Source organism: Ruditapes philippinarum, unplaced genomic scaffold, assembly GCF_026571515.1.
Source record: "Ruditapes philippinarum isolate M1 unplaced genomic scaffold, ASM2657151v2 ctg888_1_1_1_1, whole genome shotgun sequence".
In the NCBI taxonomy this organism is placed as follows: domain Eukaryota; kingdom Metazoa; phylum Mollusca; class Bivalvia; order Venerida; family Veneridae; genus Ruditapes; species Ruditapes philippinarum.
This window is the reverse complement of record NW_026861129.1, coordinates 42571-66051: the sequence shown is the minus strand read 5'-3', so window position 1 is coordinate 66051 and position 23481 is coordinate 42571. Positions and strand designations below refer to the sequence as shown.

General features: G+C 31.9%; 1 protein-coding gene and 1 long non-coding RNA gene across 3 annotated transcripts; one reads left to right on the top strand and one right to left on the bottom strand.

The window, feature by feature from the left end:
* Positions 1-103: 103 nt before the first annotated feature.
* On the bottom strand, positions 104-18153 carry LOC132714612 (uncharacterized). Of its 2 annotated transcripts, none has more exons than XM_060697504.1 (3): positions 18063-18153; positions 595-1107; positions 104-238 (listed from the first exon to the last, which is right to left on the bottom strand). In XM_060697504.1, exons 1-3 carry the CDS (start codon positions 18136-18138, stop codon positions 216-218), a joined length of 612 nt encoding a protein of 203 aa, XP_060553487.1. In that variant the 5' UTR covers positions 18139-18153; the 3' UTR covers positions 104-215. The 2 variants fall into 2 exon arrangements, with proteins under 2 accessions (XP_060553487.1, XP_060553488.1); XM_060697505.1 differs by lacking the exon at positions 18063-18153 and adding an exon at positions 2087-2198.
* On the top strand, positions 14748-17984 carry LOC132714613 (uncharacterized). Its single transcript, XR_009623585.1, has 2 exons — positions 14748-15949; positions 16330-17984. It is a non-coding gene; the product is annotated as an uncharacterized LOC132714613 (long non-coding RNA).
* Positions 18154-23481: the final 5328 nt, after the last annotated feature.

Here is a 23481-nt window from a genome sequence, read left to right as displayed (position 1 = left end):
GGGGGTGCAATCCGCATTGATATGACATTATGGACAATGATAGCAATGGTATTAAAAATTAATTGCTGTAGTTTTAGTTTCAAAAAATATAACAAGAAATATATAGATGCAATGATATTTAATACATTTACTTAAATAGTTCATACAGAGAAACTCGTCGTCGATGTGTTTGTTGGAGTCATGGTCCTTTGCATATCAAATCGTTGACCGCAAGTTTAATATTTCTTTGGGTAGTAAGCTATAAAAAAAATTATCATAATTAATAAGCAATTTTAATTATATTTCATTGGCTGATGTTTATTATTAATGATAAAAAAATGTTCCTGCGTAATGTTGTGTTATATCTTTAAATGATTAAAGGTGCAACAATTACCACAAATAAACATATGTTCAAAATAAAATCTTCAGTTCATTATCTTGTTAAAATGGAGATAATTATACGAATTATATAGTACGAAAACGGTTACACGTATTTTTACGATTTAAAACCCTATCCAAACAATATTATACAAAGCTGAATTACTAAATAACACATTGCTGACCACATATAATTTAATGTAAAAATGTTTAGCTAAGGAGCTTATTTATAATTACTTCTTGGAAAATATCCTCCTCTGAAGCCTCGGTAACCACGGGAATATCCACCCATAAAGTTTCCATACCCGCCGTCATCTCCACCAAAGCCATATCCACCATCATCATAATCTCCACCATAAAAACTGTCACCAAAACCACCATCGTAATCATCACCACCGCCAAATCCCCCAAATCCTCCGCGGTATGGAAAACCACCCGAGTAACCCCCTCTGTATCCGCAATATTTTCCTTTGCAGTGATGATAATTTGGTAGTCCAAAACTATATCCTCTTGCGCCAAAGCTATAGCCATTTCCAGCTCCGGCTCCAAAATATGACCCAGATCCTCCGATAAAACCACTTCCGCCGCCAATAAAACCGCTTCCACCTCCAATTAAACCGCCTCCACCAATGCCATAACCACGCCTTCCATAACCACGCATTCCATAAAGCCCGCCTCTGTGGAATCCATGACCGTATGCGAGACCGGCCATACAGATGAGACCCAACAGGATATATAACTTCATGGTGTCTAGATTAAAATGATAGGATTATATGTATTTACATATGAGCCGCGTCACGACAAAACCAACAATAATGGGTTTGCGACCAGCATGGATCCTGACCAGCCTGCGCATCCGCGCAGTCTGGTCAGGATCCATGCTGTTCGCATACAAACCATGTAACAAGTAGAGAAACTGAAAACAAGTGCTTTCAAGATATAATAATTGCGTCTGTTTCCTGGGTCTGACTAATATAAGTTAGGAAATTTTAGTATGGTCCAAACCTACGACACATGCGGTGAGAGGCAGACACTTTTTACAAAATGCAACATCTTCCCTTGACAAAATGCCCATTATTAAAATGATCATTAAAAGAATTTTGCTATAAAATCCACCTACTTTTTAACGACTATGTAAAGTAAGTAAATAAATATTTTATTAGGGCCGTGCCATGACAAAACCAATATAATTGGTTGGTGACCAGCATGGATCCAGACCAGCCTGCGCATCCGCGCAGTCTGATCAGGATCCATGCTGTTCAAGATCAGTTTCTCTACTTGAAATAGAGTTGGTAAGCGAACAGCATGGATCCTGATCAGACTGCGCGGATGCGCAGGCTGGTCTGGATTCATGCTGGTCGCAAACCCATTATGTTGGTTTTGTCGTGACGCGGCTCATTTATGTGTCATTGGAAAACACAGAAAGCAATGAACACTACACTATTATACACCCGGCCGAATGGGCCTATCAGTCACAATTAACATGAAAAACAATAATTTGACTCTGCTCTTTCTTTTGCAGATTTATCATTTTATTATAAGTTTCATCAACTACAATATTATTTTAACTTTAATTCAGTAATTTAAATAAGAATTCAACACCTATAGACTTTGCATACCTATCATAGCATTTAGAGGAAAATAGTAGATTGAACAAATTTTAAGTCGGAACAAAATTCTGAAAATCAAATTAGCGAAAAATACATATTCATATATTTATAACACTTACCAAACTGTTCTTCTATTCAACTGACTACAAGAGACTAAACGTTACCTTATTTATACCCAGCTGGTTAAATGCATTTAGTATTCAAGTAATGTAAATAATTATGTAACATTAAGAATTCTAATGTGATTATTCTGCATTTTTAGTGCTTTGAGTGACTACTCAAACAGTAATTAGACTGCTAATTATTAATCTTTCCTCGACTTTCTAACCTTAATCATATAATTTATATTACCAACTGCATAGTGATTTATCATGTTGCACACTTTGTTCAATCAATTAGAAATTTTGCATCGTCAGTTTTTGCGGAAAGGCATCGTAAGTTTAAAAAAATTAAATATAAATTACAAAAATTAAATTGAAGTTACATTTGTATATGCATTCAACAGTCCTTTAACTTTATAGGCAAGGTGATATACAAAAAGGGAAAATTATGGAGTTTTATGATAGATAAATAAATACATAGAATTAATATATGTGTAAGGGGATTAATCAGTTAAGTTTTATTTCTAAATAATATTTTATAATAATGATAAAAAATAGAAAATAAATCTTTTTTAATGCAACTACGGTAAAGAATTAACAATGTGTTTATTTACAGCATGTGTATGATACAATATATGAGCCGCGTCATGACAAAACCAACATAGTGCGTTTGCGACCAGCATGGATCCGGACCAGCCTGCGCATCCGCGCAGTCTGATCAGGATCCATGCTGTTCGCTTACTATCTCTATTACAAGTAGAGAAACTGATAGCGAACAGCATGGATCCTGATCAGACTGCTACTTTTATGATGATAAATTGTTGCGTTACAAAGGCAGCAAAAATGCGATGCTCATATCTAAGCGATTATGAACAGTTCCGAATGTAGGAAACATTACCAAGAAGAAAGATATCAAACATATAGCAGTACCTCAGGAAATATTTTCTGTAAACTTTTCTGAGAATTTCAATTTGTGAAAGTCTTGTACCGTATTATAAGTGGATTGGCATCAAAAGTGCATCCTAAATAGAATTCACGCCCCTCCTCCACAATTCATGTCCCTGCTGAACAGCTAAAAATGGTAAGAAATACAAATTTTATGCTTTTGGACTTTTTGACATCAGCAGAGTTCCTTTAAGCATTATAAAATTCATGTTTGTTTTTTGTAAAGAAGAGAAATGTATTCGTTACATAACGTGGAAATGTTCCCACACAACAAAAACTCTATTGCCTTCCACCATTGCTTTTAACAGAAAGTAAATTTAATTCTCGGCAGTGCATCAGTCATATCAGGGGACGTAATTAAAGGGACTCCACTGAGGTTTAAAAGCCTAAAAACATAACATTTGAATTTCTTACATAAATGAGCTTGGGCACTTTTAACAGAAATATATGCAAAGATAGTTAAGAAACATACTTTGAAATAATTTGAAAATCGTATTTTTATGCTTTTCTAAGCCCGATTTGAGTGAAAAGTGTTTAATTAAATGCAGCTACACTTCAATTTAAGTGAGCACGAAATACTGGTGTTTGACAATGACAAAACTTACTATAACTCTTAAACTGCAATAAATAAATTTAGTACAGTCAAGAAAATGAAAAAAATGTAAAGTTGTACAGTTTAAGATTTATTTTTTATTTACCTCTTTAAATGCTTTTAAAATAGAAGTTCGAACAAGTTCTGAATAATAGATACAATCTTTATGCCATTCATCTTTAAAACTTGCATATAAATCAAACGAGTTACTTCAACATATCAAACTGTGAACAATGCGCCGCGCATTGATATCATATACGGCAAATTCATTGACAAATTAATTGTTGTATTCGAATGATTTAAGTCAATCAAAGGTTATACTTATTTTAAAAATACACTATATTTGATTGATATGAGACTTTTATCATTTCACCATGTATCAAATTTAGATGTCGGATGATGCAGCAATGTCAGACATATTGCTTCAACTTTGGCCATATAACCTTATAACCATATAAAACTCTAAAACAAGAACTGCATTTTGATGAATGTAACTGGAGCAAGAAAGAATTACAATCAAAAATATAATCATATGTATAGGAATGAATGATAGGCCTGTCTCCTTACTATTACAGGAAAGTAAGTCACATGTGATGAATCGCAAGTTTAAACTAGTCTCTTTATTCAAACAATGTCATCATTGTGGTTTCAAACTGGACTGAACTAGTTTAGTATTAGTCACGTTCATGCGCGAATTTTATTAAATGCTAGCTTTAATTAGTTTGAATTTTGATGCTTATTGAAATTAAATAATATTGCACGTTTGTAACGTCGCTTTTCATTGGATAATCGTAATGTTCATGTAAACCAACAATTCATTTTATCACAAAAATGAAAAAATAAAAAATAAATGAAAGAGATCGAATAATTATTATGGTTATTATTATAGAATTAAGTAGATGTAAGCAGATTTGATGATGCGTAAATGCAATATAACAATGACGTTGAATGACGTGGGGGTTCAATAATAAATTTATTGAACGAGTACGAGTTGAATAAATTCATATAACGCAAGCTTCTGGTAATCATAAAATTGTTTTATTCAACGACTTCAAACATTTTATCGAATATGATATTCAATATATCACATATCAAAAATAAGAACTGTAAACAGTGAAAAAAGAAATAACTTTTTCATGGACGCGTGTATAGTGTAACGCTAACATTTAACTAACGCCTATTTTCGCTATGATTTATAACGCATGCATATATCGTCATTTGCACGGTCGTGCAATGCCGTTTAAGCGGCTCGGGTGTGTGTGTTAAGTTGGTAGATTCTGATGATACTTTATATCATTGTAAATGATGATGGTTTATATCAAAAAAACTTAAGTGAGTATATTTGATAAAACTAACATAACATGGACTAACTTTAGATCTGATCATAAACAGATTCAGTAAATATATTTGGTGATGCGTATTGAAAGATAGCTGTTCGTTAACACACACAGATACGCACGCACGCACGCAAACACACACATACACACACGCTATTATGTAATTATAGATAAAATAGAAATTAATCTCAACAAAGTCTCCAAACCAGAGAAGTTGATATAAGGTTATAAAATGAACTATTACATAACATGCAAACTGCAAGCTTTAGTTTTTATATAATATTATTTACTATTGAAATATAATCTGAGAAAAATAAAGTATTTTGCTAAATTTAAACACAGTCACTATATATGCTGCGAAATCATATCTTACAAATAATATTTAGAATGTCAATATTTTATAAACTTAAATTTTAAACCTACTGACAAATGAATAATGTTTAAAATCTAAAATTAGCCATTGCGAATAAGAAGGAATACCGCGCTTAAGTTTATAAATATCTTTTTTTTGCACGCATTTTAATACTCTACACTGACTGCTGAGGGAGCGAAGCATTATACATGTATATGCATCCCAGTATATTAGATGTAAAATAAAACTTAAAAATAGAAAGCAGTTTTGTGAAATAAAAATCCCCCAAAAATCGGATGTAATTATAATAACAGATCATCCCACAAATTATTCGTTCATCTTTAGGATGGGCATCGTCGTTTAATGTAGTATTTATGGGTAACCGACCATGGACAATGGGCAAACTTCAGATACACATTACATAGACATGTAAAGTGATACTAAACAATGTTAACATAAAAGCTAACCATAGTCGTTTATACGCTAACATTAAATTTGTTTAAACATACAACACTTTGGATTAATACACTTCGAAGATCTGTACTTATAATAATATTATATTGTTTTTAGGATAAATGTTATTTTGACTTTTTTTTGGATGACCTTACTGTTTGCTAGGCCTATGTGTTTGTTATAATTATACTACGTTGCTTTAGTTTTCATATAATTATAGTATACATGTAGTTATATGTATTTGTTACATTGATTTTTACCATGCTTTATGTATGTGTAACTACATTGTATAAATCCATATAAAAAGGATTCAATTGAACTAGGAAATTATTTTACTCGCAGTGTGTAAATGATTAAATTTTCCCTCATATAAGCGTGTTTCGACGGCTTTTTGCCCCCCCCCCCTTTTGAGGCCTCAAACAGTGACAAAATGCCCTATTTAGGCCCAAAACACTGGTTTTCGTTTGAGAAATGTTGTTAAAAAAGTGACCACTTTTTCGGCGCGGTCCCCCATCCAAATGTTACATCAGGGGGTTGCCAGAAGGGAGATGTGCCCCCTTCTGTTTGGGTGGTTTGAATGGGGGCGGAGTCCCCCTCATCGCCAAGAAAATTTTGGACATGTGACAGGCTAAAAATGGCCTCAGGTCAATCTTAGGGTAACTAGTAATAGACGCTGAAAAGCCTTTTACTCTGTCTCAATTCATTGAGAAGTTGCAGCACTTTGAAATCAGATTTGATGGGGAAAAAACAATGCAAAAAGTGATTTTTGGCAATTTTGAGACATCCCCCGTTGCCATGGTTACATGAAATTTACGATTGAGCATGCTGTTACAGAGGCTATGGTCTAGTCAACATTTGTGCAAAGTTTCATCAGTATTGAAGCATTTGTCATAGTTTCATAGCATTTTGAACTTGTAACAGAATGCTTTTCAATGAAAACGGCCATTTTTCGCAATATATGCTCATGGGGTAAAAGGTTAAAACAACTACTAAATAGGTCTAGAGTTTTTAAAGCAGCATGCCTACAGGTCCTTGACAACTTTCATGAAAATGTTGAAAATGAATTTTAAAGTAAAATATTGTGAAGTGAACAAAACGTTATTTACACATTGCAAACAGCACTCACATAAAATCCAAATAAATCACAAATAAAAGAGGTCAAAATGTACAAAAAATAGCGCTTAATGTGTTAGTCACGCAGTAGCAATATGGTGATAAATACTGCGAGTAGATATGACAGAACAACATAGCTGGTATTAAATTAATATATAAAATAAAATACCTTATAAAATACATAATAATAGGACAGATGGCTGTGGATGAAAACAGTTTTAATATTCACAATGCCTTTAATTTTAGAGAGGAAGAGCACCCATTTATACTGGAGCACAACTGGAAAAAATACAAGTTCAGTAGGGGTTTTCATAAGTAACAGATATCCTCTATGTCATTATTTTACTCACACGCTACAAATCTCAAATAAAAATAAAGAAAGAAAAAAGAAAATGAAAAAGATAAAAAGAAAAAGAGAAGAAGAAGAAGAAGAAGAAGAAGAAGAAGAGGAAGAAGAAAGAAAAGTCAGAAAATTTTACAAAAAAGTATTAACAAGATATTAAAAGCGATTTAAAACACAATTTTATATTTAAGTTAACTCAAATAGTAATATAAAGTAAAGGCCCTTACACAATATGTGTAAGTTTGGAGGGTTGTTAAAAAAAATCGTGAACTTTTGCCGTCATTTTTTTACTTGGTTCGTAAAACAAACTTGTTTTCTAAAATTAACTTTCACTTTTATAGTACGGTAACATATTATAACGGCAGGAATTAGTTACCCGCACTGCAGAGCATGCCCATTAATTGGCTTAATTTTACCGGGTTTATCATTGTTGTGCTTGTGTTATTTTAGTTCTTTCTATTCGGCATTTTTCTTATTGGGTGGTTCCAGTATTCCTAACTTGAATACTGTTGAATCAGCCTTAGGATATGTGGCCTGCTTTTTAAATTTGTCTTTTGACGTCATATCTGTGATATGCAGGCTTCATAACCTCAGATCCCCTTTCAAAATTCCATTTTATTTAGTTCCGCCCATTGTTTTCTCGTTTAGGGCACATGCATTTTTTTACTTGGGGACCATATGCCGCTTTTCATGGAATGGCACTAACGTGTCACATTGAAGGTTCCATGATAACCGCCATATGAACACATCTGCGGATGTTTCAAAATTCTAAATTTTACCAGTTCATGTTAAATGTTGAATTCTGCTTAAGCCGGTGCTAGGGGGCGTGGACGGTAGTTTGCACTTGACAGTACCGTCCATGAACAGGCTCAATCAAACCGAGCCTGCAACATTTTCAATTTTGACGTGTTGGACTTTCTTTAGGGATTCTTATTTTACTCTATTTTACTTATTGTGACGGCAGAGAAAGGGAAAGCGATAGAAATATTATATTCAGATGCTCCTTCATATGTTACTTTTTCTGGGGTTTCATATTGTGACAACAGGGAACGTGTATGATACAAAAGAGAAAAAACATCAAAATAATCGAACATCAAAATAATCGGCAACCTGATTAATACGGGTGGGGGGGGGGGGGGTGCTACGCTCCATCGAACACATCAGGAAGCCTCGAGTTTCGATGCTCTTTCCATTACTTACACAATTTTCTTGGTGAAAATAAAAGATATGTTCTGTTCTTTTCTTGGTGCTCGCCAATTTTTTCAAGCCAATCTCCCACGAAGTTTTTTCAAATTTTCAGTAGAACAGATTTTATATAAACTGGACTCCTCCTACTAATCAATATTTATGCATCATGTTTTTTCCGTACACGCAAATGTATATCGTCAAGTGCTACGGCATAGAATTAAAAAATAGGTTCATTGAAATGAAAACAGGCAAAATAACAGTAAAAATGTTTTAACAAAAACAACAACAACAAACATTTGTGGTTTGTGTTATAAATACAGCATTTTAGAGTCATGTGTATTTAGTATACATCTACAGATATATGGGCAACATGTATATTATTTTAAATATTTAAATTATTTGCTAAAGAGTAAAGGTAGATAGCCTATATACCCTTTCACTGCCATAGGGACGGCTATGCCGTCCCTGTTATTTTCGGCATATTTGCCATATGGACGGCTTTAGCCGTTTCTATAATAATAGTAGTAATAATAATAAATCAATTATAATAATAATAAAAATAATAATAAATATAAAGAAAATTATACCATCGACAATAATTATTATTATACTCACAGATTTGGAAACATATAATTATTATAATACTAATAACAAATAATAATAATTATATTAATCAATAATATAGTAATTTCTTAGAAAACCCTCTGGCAAATAGGTAATCAATAAAACAATAACCCTCTGGCAGCGAAAGGGTTAAATCATAATTGTATGGGTATTTGAAAACTTGTTAACTATTTCTTATCTCAAAGAAATGCACTATGTGTCGATAAACAAACAAATAAACATGAAGTGGTCGAAATAAACTGTTAAAATTGTTTATCAAAATATTTCTTCCTGATAAACTCCATATCGCCCACAGGAACCTGAAATTATATCCAAAACAAAAAAATAACGATTAAAAAAAATCCCATATAGATCTATATACTAAAAAAAAACTAGTATACAGTATATATGGGACTTTTTTTTAATCGTTATTTTTTTTGTTTTGGATATAATTTCAGGTTCCTGTGATATCGCCATACATGGTCATGTTACCCGAAAATGTATACCGCTACCGTCTTCCAAATATGGTTATACACATTTAGGCTATCGTGTGAATTTAAAATGACACTGTTTAAAGAAATATGAAAAACAAATATTTTTTTTAATATTGCAAACCAATCTAAAATTAGAAAACAGGAATCCCATGTTTTTAGTTTATAAATAAACTTTTACACACGTCAGTAAAACACTTAACTATAAAGTGTTTGTATACATATTGCTTTTTCTGTAAAACGCAAAATTGTGATCAAAACAAACAAAATCTGATGAAATTGTATTTTTGAATAATCTGCATAAGTAGATACATGTATATTAACAGAGAAGAAAACACGCAAACAAATATTTTGAAATTTAACTTAAGCTATTGCAAACAACCTAAAAATAGATAACAGGAATTCCATGTTACGCATCGCTATAGTCAGTTTTAATGATGTCGCTTATACAAAAACTTCAAAATTGAGTAATTATTCATTTTCCATGAATGTGACTCGGGTTAATAGATGAAAGTGTCACTAAGGATAGGTTAGTGTTTAATAATACGCATTAACAAAAATAATTTGTCAAGCCTGCCACAGGCGATTATTAAACATTAACCTATTTAATGATCAACATTATTTATTTCAACCAAAAACAAGGCATTTCTCTAAATCACCAATAGCTCCGCCCTTTCGCTCTACAAGATGTCTACACCTTGTCAAGTTTCTAATGTCACATTTAGATAAGCTAAATAATTGGCCCTTTCAACATACAATCAGGCACATTTTTGCTGAAATGTCACAGAAATGAAATATGTGGTAAAAAACAGCGAGGAAAATGATGCAATTAGGTAAAAATAATGGAGTTAATGAAATATGTAAATCCAAAATACATTAGATATTATGTATAGGTTAGTGTTTAATAATATGCATTAACAAAAATAATTGGTCAAGCCTGCCGCAGGCAGGCGACCAATTTTTTTTGTTAATGCATATTATTAAACATTAACCTATTTAATGATCAACATTATTTTTTCAACCAAAAACAAGGCATTTCACTAAATCACCGATAGCTCCGCCCTTTCGCTCTACAAGATGTCTACACCTTGTCAAGTTTCAAACATGTCAAATTTAGATAAGCTAAATAAATGGCCCTATCAACAAATAATCAGGCAAATTTTTTACTATAACTGCAAATCGGCTCTTACTCGTCAGTAATTAGTGTAGCCGCTTTTTCATGAAGAGACCAGTGCTGATAGTGAAAATTGTGATTGGCATATTTTAATTAGCCAGGTCAAGTGTTTCTAAAAAGGCTGATAACACTGTAGCAATGTGAGGATATATTCAAATTTATTACATAGATAATGCACGTGGAGCTCAGCTCGCAGAGACAAATGAGTACACAGTAACTTTTTGATCTCCTTTTAACTCTAAGAAAAATGATTATTAATTGCTGACTGTTTATATTTTCTGGAAAAAGTAAGCAAAACATTATTTTGTTTCATATGGCAGGAATGAATTGCATTAACAATCCTAGGTATTGTTGAAAACTCATTGTTTTACATGCGAGATTAAGTAATTGGACCCCATCCTTGTTTGTACGTGACTGCTGGGGAAAAATAATGTTATGCTTAATTAAAGAGGTGACACTTTCTATATTTTTATCTGATATCGAGTTGTAAGAGCCGATTTGCAGTTATATGGGTAAGAGTTCGATAAGACTCCCTACGGTCGTCTTAATACGAACTCTTACCCATACAAAATGTCACAGAATTTATACCTTTATCTACAGTAAGACTATCATGTTTCTATAAAATATCTGGGGAAAAAACAGCGAGGAAAAACAATGGAGTTAATGAAATGTGTACAGCCTTGATAAATAAATGGAAAATGTGAGAAAATACATTAGATTAATAATTTATACAAATTCGTTATTAGCTTCAAGTTATTCACTAACATTTAAAATCCCATTTGAAAAACAGTTTTTCTGTGTTTTCCATTTACAATGAGTTTTCCAGCCAAAAATGTAATCATTGTATTCTTAATATCAAGGATTGTTAATGCAGTTCATAATCCTATCAACTGAAAGAGGTAACATTTTCTAGAAAAAAGAAGAAGTTTAAAACAGTCAGCAATTTATAACATACATTTTTCTTAGAGTTAAAAGGATATAAAAAAGTTACTATGTAATCATTTGTCTCTGCGTGCCTAACATGTATTATCTATGTAATAAATTAATTGATTGTATCCTCACATTTAGAAACACCTGACCTCGCTTAATTGTTTTTTACGTTGGCATTGTTTTGATAACCTTAGATATTTTACAATTCAGAGTGCAAATCACACCTCTAACTCCTCCCTAATATAATGCATTAGACTGGTTAGACAACAGATTAAGTAAATTTTATTTAGTTAGTACACATTAACCAAAGTTAAGACTTAGCAGAAATTTCAAAAATACTACAATGTGATTGGACAAAAAATAATGTTGATTAATTAATTATTATTAATTGATACAAATTCGTTATTAGATCACTAACATTTAAAATCCCTATTGATTTGCTCATTTAAAAAACAGTTCACTTTTTTTTATTTTTCTGTGTGTCAATTGAGGTTTACATGTGGAAGGAGTCCATTTACAATGAGTCTACTATTTCTTGAATTTTCATACAACATAAGAAAAGATTTACAGGATAGGACATGTTCTATTTCTTAATACTTGCTGTATAGACTTCCAACGATGACGCATGATATTTCCCAATCTCTAAGTATATGCAATAAAGTGAATATTAATGAGGCCATATAAAGTTTGACACTAATAAGTGTTGTACAACTAAATCCTAACCGTCTGTTGAGGCTGAGAAATACTCTAAATACTGAGCGATATGTAACGTTATTTTGAACAGCTCAAGTTTTACGATCGGCGACGTGCATAACATACACGTGCATACGTATTTAACAATCGCGTAGCCATTTAACACCTTTTGCTCGCGAACGTACGTATAATAACTATCGCGTGGCCACGTTATAGCTTTTGCTTGCGCGCGGAGGTATTAACAGCTATCGCGTTGGCTCTTGCTTGCGTAGGTACATAATAGCTATCGCGTGGTCACGTAATACATTTTGCTTGCGCACGTACTAATAGCTATTATTAAAACTCCTAATTTTCTGATTATATAATAATAATAATAATAATATAATGATAATGATAATAATAATGACAATGACAATAAGTTAACAATAACAATGACAATAACAATGATAATGACAATTACAATAACAATGAATTGATAATGATAATTACAATAACAATAAAAAAATAACAATAATAATAATAATTATAACAAGAAACATGGCAATGCCACGAAACCAGGTTTTCAATTATCACCATTGTAGATAAATATGTTGTAGTTGAAATACAAATACAAGCAACAAACAATGTAACTATGTGCAATGTAAATCATGATTTTCTATTTTTAGTAACTGTAACATTGACCCTAGGAGGCCAAAAAAGCCATCCCAAGTGAGGTCTTCATAAAAACTTGCTTTACCACAAATTTCATAAAAATATCTTATTCCAAACTAGTTATTGACCGGAAACCTATTTTCTATTTTTAGTAACAGTGACCTGACTGGAAACAGATTTTCTATTTTTAGCAACAATGACATTGACCTTGACTCTACAGGACCCAAAAGCAGGCAGATGAGCTGGTAGGCATGCAACAACCTAGATAGTTTCTGTTTTATAACTAAATAAAGTTTGTTGTGATTAATAGGATATATTACACTAATAATTAAATTTTATGGAAAAACAAAGGGCCATAATAAGGTAAAAGGTAAAAACTTATCCAATCATAAAACCCTGACAATACACATCAGGGCACTTGAAGATAAAGCTAATCTGTGAAAATTTGAACAAAATCCTTTGAGAAATGTAGAAGCAGTTGGGCAACAGAAGAAATTGTTCACTATATACTCTATATAAGGGAAAAAACAATGGACCATAATTAGGTAAAAAAAAATCCAATCACAAAAACCCAACAATATGCATCAGGGCACTAGATGACAAAGCTTCTGAGAAAGTTTGAACAAAATCCCTTGAGAAATGTAGGAGGAGTTGCGCACAGAATAAATTGTTCACTATATATTCTGTATTTATAAGAAAAGAAAAACAAAGGGCCATAATTAGGTCAAAAATTATCCAATCACAAAACCCCAACAGTATGCATCAGGACACTTGATGACAAAGCTTCTGTGAAAGTTTGAACAAAATCCTTTGAGAAATTTAGGAGAAGTTGCACACAGAAAAAAATTGTTCACTATAATTATATTCTTTATAAGGGAAAAAACAAAGGGCCATAATTAGATCAAATATTATCCAATCACAAAACCCTGACAATATGCACCAGGGCACTTGATGACAAAGCTTCTGTGAAAGTTTGGTCAAAATCAGTTGAGAAATGTAGAAGGAGTTGCGCACAGAAGAAATTGTTTACGCCCGCCCGTCCGCCCGCCGACATACCTCAATCTAATAACCAGATTTTTCCTTCGGAAAACCTGGTTGATAATGATAATAATAATCTAATAATAATAATAATAATAAAATAAAAATTTAATTGAAAGGGGGGGAAAATTTTGGCTTTACAAATTTTAAAAAAACCGTCGCGTAAAATTTTGAGTGAGTTTAAAGCACCACACTAAAACGGTTTTTCCGGATATTTTTATATATATATAATAACAAAAATGGGTTTTCCGGTATAAAATTTTCCCCCTTTATTTTCCAAACAAAATTTTGCCGGAAAATTTTATTTATTTTTTTTAACCCCAGTGAAATTTAAAAGGGGATGAAAAAAGTAATAAATTTGGGGAAAAAAAGATAAATTTTTCTATTTTGGGGAAAAACCCTCTTTGACCCTATTTTTCCAATTTCCCGGGGTATGTTATAAAAATTTTTTCTTTTTTTAACACTAAAAAAATTTTCCCCATCTATTTTTTTTTGAAACCCCCACGGGGGTTTAACCATTTTTCCCCAAATGATTTTTAAAAAACATCGACTGACTTTTTTTATAAGCAGGTTTATTCAAAATATTCTATTTCAATAAAATTTTTTTATTTTTCCACAAAAAAGAAAGATTTCTTAAATAGCCCTTAAAAATAACAAAAATTTGGAGATTTTCAAATTTTTTAAAGCCCTTTTTACGTTTACGCTTTGCTACTTTTAAAATGGGTAGGGGAAAATAACCCCCTTTTTGGAGTTTGAATTTTCCCGGGGTTTAAAAGTACATATACTAGTTACTGACCTTGGGGTTTAACCGTTAAGATTTCTAAAAATATCTAAATCTGGAAAACACAATGTAGAGCTACTTTGGAAATTCTGTACTGCTATAAATAAATAGCAAGAGTTAGCATATATAAACGTGTGCGACAAATGCAATTTCAAACACACGATGGATCATATCACAGAGAATAAACGTTCATTTCTTCATTTCTTCACACCATCATCAGCTATACGCTTTGGCCATATTTCATTAGAACTTTATGATGGCACTTATATCAGTTTTTGGCCAGAAAAGGGAACAACAAGTTGTCAAATTTTAAACGATAACAAGTGCCCAGCTAGATGGTACAGCACTTTCGAAGAGGAAGTTCGGGGTAACAAAATACCAATTTCCTTGGCTGTGTTCGGACTTGATATAAACAACGTAAAATTATGGTTGGAGAAATTTAAATCAAGCGATCCTAAATATGATGTACGCGAACAAAACTGTGCGTCGGTTGTGTATAAAGCACTCCGAGAAGGATCGGATTGGTTTGAAAAGAATGTGAAAGACTGCAAGGGTATCAAGACTCCGATACAGATTTTTGAGTACGTAAAAAAAGGTTACAATACAAACACTAAAATAGATTGTGGATATATGTGTACACATTGCCTATGTTTAACACCGTATAAAATCTTTGGTTTCTTTTTATTCTACTTTAACAATGCATATACGTTCTGCTCAAGTAAACTGAAGAAAGATGTGGAGTGTAACAAGAGAGATAAACAGATATGTGTCTTGTTCTGAAGAAGACTCTGTGACTGTCAGTACTAATAAAGATGTGCCAGCAGAAGAGAAACCAATTCTGGAAGATATTGCATACTCAGAGAGGATTGTTGATCTACGTTGCAAAATGGAACCAAAAACTGTGTCCCTTTCGAAAAAAACATTCATATCTATGTCAGAATCAAAAGAGAATTTGGATATTTGTTTTGTAGCAGAGGATTTTGCAGAGGATGCTTCTGTAATAGATCTTGGCATTAAATTTAGAAAAACAACTGTACGCCAGGAACAAGACATTGGGTGTTAGACTTAAGACTTTTACAATGGGGGTATATTTAATATGTAAAAACACTTTTCCATGAATAGATCAACTTTTTAAACCTGACAAGGAATTACAGAGGCGAGGATTATTATGTTTGACGTTACAGTTCATTGACAGAGGTAATTTGATAATAAAATTAATTATAACATATTTGAGAAACATACTTTATTTTCTTTTAAAAAAAGCATAATTATTTATATCTTATAGTTTTTATAAAACTTTATTTATATGATTTTATTCTTAATTTCAAAAAAAAAGAGAGAGAAAAAAAGAAGAAAAATAGTGTAAAAATACTTGATGCTATAGGGCATTCAGACCTAACAGGACCAGGATTATACATGATAATCATCAACATTATTATAATAATTGTATCATATTATAATCACCAGAATTTAGGATAATTGGATGTTACAACAATATCTGAATGTTTCTGTTGTGTGCCATATTAAAAGCCATGCTTGCAGTAACTTATAAATATCGATTTCTATTTTACTTTCAGATTTTATTCATTTCGGACACATAGATGCAATGTTTCAATGACCTTGGCATACAAGCTGTAGAAATAAAATCTATTGAACTTCCAATGAAAACCAAATTCTAAAGAAGAATAATGCCAGTTTTGATGTCTGAGACACGCCCGACAAATGATGATACTGATAGTGTACGGAATTTAGACCATTTTCGGAACGGGAGCAGAAAAAAATTGGCATCAATAATATTGATATCATTGGTTGTTCAACATCTGTATGTGTTATGTTGATATAAACACCAATTAACTGTGATTATCAGCTTGTTGACTGTGATACGAACAAAACAACACAATGAACTGTGTTATAATGATAAACAGCAAGTTAACTGTGATACAAAGAATATAACCAATGAACTGTGTTATAATGATAAACAGACAGTTTGCTGTGATACAAAGAATATAACCAATGAACTGTGTGATAATGATAAACAGCAAGTTAACTGTGATACAAAGAATATAACCAATGAACTGTGTTATAATGATAAACAGACAGTTTGCTGTGATACAAAGAAAATAACCAATGAACTGTGTTATAATGATAAACAGACAGTTTGCTGTGACACAAAAAATAAAACAAAAACTACAATGAACTATGTAAATTTATAGATCAACAACCAGGAGACTGTAGTACAAAAAAGTTGAAAACCATTGAACTGTGAAAAAACCCAATGAACTGTGATACATAAACCAAATGACTGTGATATAAAAAGCAACTAACTGCGATATGAATACCAATTTGTTAGTTTGTTTGGTTTTACGCCAAAGAGACATAATGGTCATGACATGGAGGCCGGCCCATCTTACCGGTTTTCCTGGAAACCAATTAACTATAACTAACCAAAAATTACCAATTTTTATGCAAAGGAACCTGTTAACTATGAGCATACTCACCCGCTCTTAGTGTTTGTGTTTTCACAAATATTTGGTTCATAACCTTTTTCAGTAAAAAGTATGAAGAGTGAAAATCTGTAGCAGTATGATTATAATGGGCATTTGAGATTACAAACTTTTGTTTTCTATTTAAAGATTTTCATGAATAGAAAGTTTTATGTGGCTGCAGTGATAAATGGCAAAACTTATTTAAACTGTGAATATAAATAAACTGTAAATATTTATAAAGAATGTAAATATTTAAAATCAATAAATTAAATTGTAAATATTATATGATAAAATTTGTACAATACTCATGAATTATATGATGAAGAAATCTGTATATATGACAAAAAGACAACCACAAAAATTTATTTACCATTTGATAATCACACTTTTAAAGCATTGACTGCATTGTTTTACATTTTTTTTTACATTTGTATATTGTGACTTTTTTTTAGTATAGGGTATTGCATCTAGATGTAAAATTAGATTAACTTTGTACATGATTGTGTTCTTTATGTGGCATTTACTTGTTAAGATTTTTATGATTTGCATTTATTTACTGTTTTATTGTTGAACTTCTTTGATATTTAATAATTATTGTTCTTTTATAAATATATATACATGTATTGCTTTTGATACTATATTTTTTCATCTGTTACCTTTACAATATGTTGTATTTGCTTTTGATACTTCCGTTATATACATGTTTTGTTTCATTTAAAAGATAAATAAAAATATTTAAAACAATTTCTCTAGCTTTAACATTTTTTGGTCTTTTTTATTGTAAACAATGCTCATATAAAAAAAATTAAAATGAATAAATTTACCCTGATTATAAGAGAACTTGTCCGTGAAATTCTGAGCCAGTAGAAAAAACAAGATACTGTATTTCTGCGGGAACATTTATTTCAGAGACTTCTGATTATAATCAGAAGTATGGAAGCGATACAACAAATCAGAGAAGGTTTTCTACTAAAATATCAATTACCATCATATCCATAGACAATTTAAAAGACAAACAAAGTACTAAAACATATATCATTATATATGTCATTTAAATCGTATTGGTTTGTTTACATTCTATTTATAGGCAATACGGATTATAGCTATTTATAACTGAAGTATTTTTAAATACCTGGTTTCCCAATTTTAAAACTAGACAGTTATTCTAATCAAAGCACTGAATGTACTGATGGGGAGGCTATGAGAGAATGTTTCAGACTTATAGTTTCTTTTCTTTTTTGCTTAAAATATGCTACCAAAATAAAAAGATATGCACATTGTGCTATTTATCCTTACTGTTGTGTTCAACCATTCATATATATGGTTAATGTGGTTGACTATTCATTTTGTTAATATTCCAGAACATTTTATTGAGGTCTACATTCGGACTGTTAATCATGCAAATTTTGAAAAACCTAAACTGTCAATAATAAATGACATACCAGCAAGTATGACGACTGTTCATTATCAGATAACAATAACATTTTACAACTGACGGTTCCTTATCAAAATATTCTAGGACTGTTCATCATAAATACTTTATGTCATTTTAATATTATTGAATGATAATAACAACTGCAAGTGATGCAACATTTTTATTGAACATAAAAATTATACACGTTTAGATGTACCATAATTGAGATCAATAAGATACTGTCTTGTGATGAGTATTAATATTCATGCTCTACGGACAGAAGGTTGTCTTCTCCAGAAGCAAATCTCGAATAAAATCACGTTTCAGAAAATTATTCCCATTTCATTACTGACGGCGTCGGATAATATTAAAGCTAAATATTTCTTGAAAAAATACATATCTGCAAAGCTTATTCAAAACTGAAACAACCTAAGTGAAAATTGATCAGGAAGTTATATCTTCTTTTTTTACCGCCAACACTCAACCAACTTATGGTAGTTTATCGATAGATTCTACGTGTATTTTTAAACCTCACTAGCTTGAAATATATACTGCAGAAAATCTGTTGTTAACAGGATGTGCGGTTATTACGTAGGGTTTTCCCTGTCGACCATTTCCCGCAAATAGATGAGAACATCGAAGCCGTCAGTGCTATGAATGGTGTTATAAATGGCGTGTTTTGGAAGTTTTTGTTGAAACTTCTCCAAATCCCTCCAGAGGCGTGCACGTCGCGGAGAAGGCACACGGAAGGTCATAGTCAAGTCATCATAAGTACCAGAGGTGATTGGTTGACCTGTCGTGACTTACTCTTGAGGTTTGGCGCTAATAGATGCCGTTTTTGTTGTCGTCAGTCAGAAAGTTGATGCCTTGACGGTATTGTCGTCTCCTTTACCACCAAAGAACGAAGAATAGGCTTCCAGGAAGAATCTGCTTGAAAAAGACGTCCCCGATGCTATAATCTCGGACATATGGTTATTCCGGCGCCGAGTATAAATAAACTTAAAACACACACACTTTTGTTGAAAACAAAACAAAAAAACAACAACACATTTTCTGTAGTAATTTTTCAAGTGTTGTAAAATGAATAAGAAATTCCTCTTATGCCGCCGATTATTTTTAGAACACAAACATAAAAGTTCTTTTTTTTTTATTTTTCAAATAAACATTAATCACTTCAGCGCGCGCAAATATCGTTTTCAAATTAAAGTTTCGTAAGATATGTTAATGACTTCCCGGTGCTCGACTGTAAGTAATTTGTATATGTATGCGGGTTTTTTTTTTTTTTTTTTTTTTTTTTTTTTTTTTTTTTTTTTTTTTTAATTAAAGCTTTCTTATTCTTTAATATTTTTTTATGTATCTTATAATCTGTATTGAAAATTTGAATTTTATTACACATGGACTATCAAATTATGATGTATGCCCTAGAATTGAATAAACTTTCTAATTACACAATACGGGGTCATACTGATCTTTGCGTCTTTCTCTGAAATAATTATTTCCTTGTTAAAACATATTTGACCACATATTTCTGTCAATTAACTGTTCACTTTACTTCCGATTTTTGTTGTACGGAAACACGTGTTTCTATTTGTGTTTTCTAATCAATTCGAATCTATAATCAGTTTAATGGGATCACCACCGGGTAAACGACTACTAGGTACTTTGGTCATGTTTTTTACCCCAAATATTTGAATGTTTCTATTGGGATTAAAATGAGCATAGTTAACTAAACAACTGGTTGTATAAATTCCTGACCTGTCTAATTCTAATTATGAGATTAGTGAATATATACGACTTTCACTACAAAATATTCCTAAACAAAAGAGCACATGTTTAAATTTATTCCTATACAAATAAAAGATCAGAGTAGGGATCTGTCAATTGCCAAAGATACTTTTATGTTAAAAGTTTGATTAATGAATTATGTAAGATGAAAATATAAGTATTGCTTTTTTTATTTTGCTAATGTAAAATGTAATATTGTGCTGGAATTTTGTCGGAGGGTCCTTAGGGGTTTTGTAGTTAAATAGTTTTTTTTTAAGAATATAATGTTTTCAAACTATATGTTCATCACCATCAGTGAATCTTTAGTTAAATGTATGCAAAATATTTACTAACAGCTATATGATATAGCGGTTTATGAGCGTTTTCTGCGTACAGCCTCCTGGGGTGTACTAATAGTTAGTTTTCCTTAGTTATCACGCAAGCATGATCCATGTCTCTGATGTAAGCGACAGTTTACAATTATTTGTCTTTAAAAATATTAAGGGCTATTAATGGTTTATAACAACAAAAGAACATGCATGATATTGAGAATACGGTGTTGCAACGTTCTAGTTAATGACCCGTCATAAACAGTTGGTCGCTGCGTAGTAATTGGAAAATTGTTATCAAAAATAATAAAGAATATTTGCCACTAAATTAAAGCATTTACTTATAAATTTTCATTTATGCTTTTTGTTAAAAAAATATTGATAAAGTTATTATTTTGAAGGGTTTTCATACCAGAACTATTTATTACAGAGATGTACGTATGCTTAAACCTGATTACCGCGGCAGTATGACGTCACGGAGTAGTGATTTAAACAAAAATCAAGAATTTTTCAGAGAATTATTATCTTTACAAATTGCAGATATGAAATTAAAGAATAAAAATATTTTCATATTGTAAATGTCTGTGATGAGTGATGAGTCAGCTTAGAAAAAATCAAGGTACTATTTTTTGACCCGATTACCGCGGCAGTAAGATTTGACGGACGGTTATTAACATTGGGTCGGCATAGCCTAAGTTTTTTTGTTTTTGTTCTTTCTTTCGTTTTTTTTCTCTAATAAATATACTGTAAACTTATTTTGAAAACATAGTAGAAAAAGACAATAAGAAAACTGCAATAACTGTTTTTGTGTGGCCTTACATCGATATGCTTGAGCTTCTTAATATAATGTAATAACTCGTGCTCACCACATAGTAACTCATGCGCAAGACTTGGTAACTCGTGCGCACGAGATAAATAAAAATAAACACATGTCACCTTTGTATCAACAAAGTTTCTGTTTCGTAACTATAGGCCGACCGGCTAAAGCTAAATCATTATAGATCTGATTTTTTCGTTTATTCTTCGTTTTAAACGTTTAAACTATGTTAAAATGATGCTTTTATGTTTGAAGTCCTTTTTTCTATTTCATTGGTCTAAGAGTCTACATTTTGTTTAATTTTCTAACCGTTTTTGGTAATTTTATTTTGATTGACCTTGTGTGTATTTTGGGTATAACAGTCAAGATTTTTGGTTGAACAGCTCCTTCTCTCTCCAACGTCACAGCGAAGGCACAGGGCATGGCGGAAAAGGACACCTAAACGGACAAGCTGCCGATGCCCCGAAAAATGCCTAGGGGAGTGGCCCTACAAAGTAGGCAGGGACGACGAGGACAGTGTGCTAGTGTGCATCAGTCCCTAGCAAAGAGAGCCGGCTTGAATGACAGGCCCTTTGCTGATATAACAGCCCTTTTCAGGGCTAGCTCCTTTTCATATTGTCTCAGTTAAGTGTACATTTTTTTTCATTTGGGGCCGTACAGTGCCTTTTAGCTCAAAATTCATATGTGTGGCTAATATTCCGTGAAAAATGCATGGAGATAAATGATCACAACTTTGTGCTAAAAATTAAGGCCATGACTGGGGAAATGTCCGGGCCTGGGTCCGGACTCGACAGTAAAAGCTGCTTATAGTGCCTGTGTTACATTTAATTTTGAACCCATGGGCTATTTTTCAGTGGTGAGAACTGAACCTGGGTCATTTTCAACGTTGAGAATTGACCCTGCCAACAAATTAACATTGAATTTTGATCACAAGTCGCTGAAAAATTATCAATTTAAAGATATACTTAGTCAAACAGATGCGTTGTAACAGTTTACGTATTCAAATTGATTAGAAAAAAAACAACAAATTAAAACAAGTTTCGTTAAAGTGCGAATTTTTCCAACTTTCCTTTCGGTACAACAAGAATTGGAGTAGCGTATAGTTTAATGAGAGAATATCAGATTCTTTTGTCCACAGTGGTCAATTATATATATTTTATTATGAGAACAGAACAGAACAGAACAGGGAAATAATTATTCACTTGGAGACAGAGGCAATGGTCAGTGATATCAAATGAATGACCACGGGTTATGTACTGTATTTTTTAATTCTAGTGCAACACATCATAAATTGATAGTCCATATGGAATAAAAGTAATAAATTGAAATTCTGGATACATTAAAAAAAGAATAATAAATTAACAGGTTGTTGTCGTAAATAAAACACATGTATACAACATGACTTACAGTCGAATATCTGGAAAAATACAGATAGTTGTAATACTTCAGAGGGCATGACTTCAACCGCCGAGCTTCAATATTTCAACAGAACCTTTTTAATTTGAAAATTATATTTGCCTGCGAAATGATTAATGTTTCAAATATCGTTCTTCCAGACTAATTTATTTGAATAAATAAAATTAAAATATATTTTGTGTCCTTAAAAAATCGACGGCATTAGAGGAAAATCGTATTCATTTTACAGCACTTGAAAGATTACAAAATAAAATGTAAAATTTCCTCACTTAATCTTCATTTACAACAAAAACTTCCAAAATCACAATTCGTAGAATTGGTACTTATACATGTATGTACTTATCTGTTTGCGGGAAATGGCGAGGCGTTAATGATTGATAAGAATATTTCTTAACGTAATCAGTTGAAAGATTTGCGGAAGGTTCAGGTCGTGTTGCTGAAGAAAAAGAAAAAAAAAACAAACAAAAAAACAACAAACTTCTAAATCAAGTTGTCTCTAGGTC

What these genes read in the sequence shown, in the direction of transcription:
- LOC132714612 (XM_060697504.1), bottom strand. Translation starts at nt 18,138, where the DNA reads ATGTTCCCGCAGAAATACAGTATCTTGTTTTTTCTACTGGCTCAGAAT. An exon ending in CAAGTTCTCTTATAATCAGG is followed by an intron (nt 1,108 to 18,062) that starts GTAAATTTATTC and finishes ATTTTAATCTAG; the next exon opens with ACACCATGAAGTTATATATC. An exon ending in AGGAGGATATTTTCCAAGAA is followed by an intron (nt 239 to 594) that starts GTAATTATAAAT and finishes TTTTTTTTATAG; the next exon opens with CTTACTACCCAAAGAAATAT.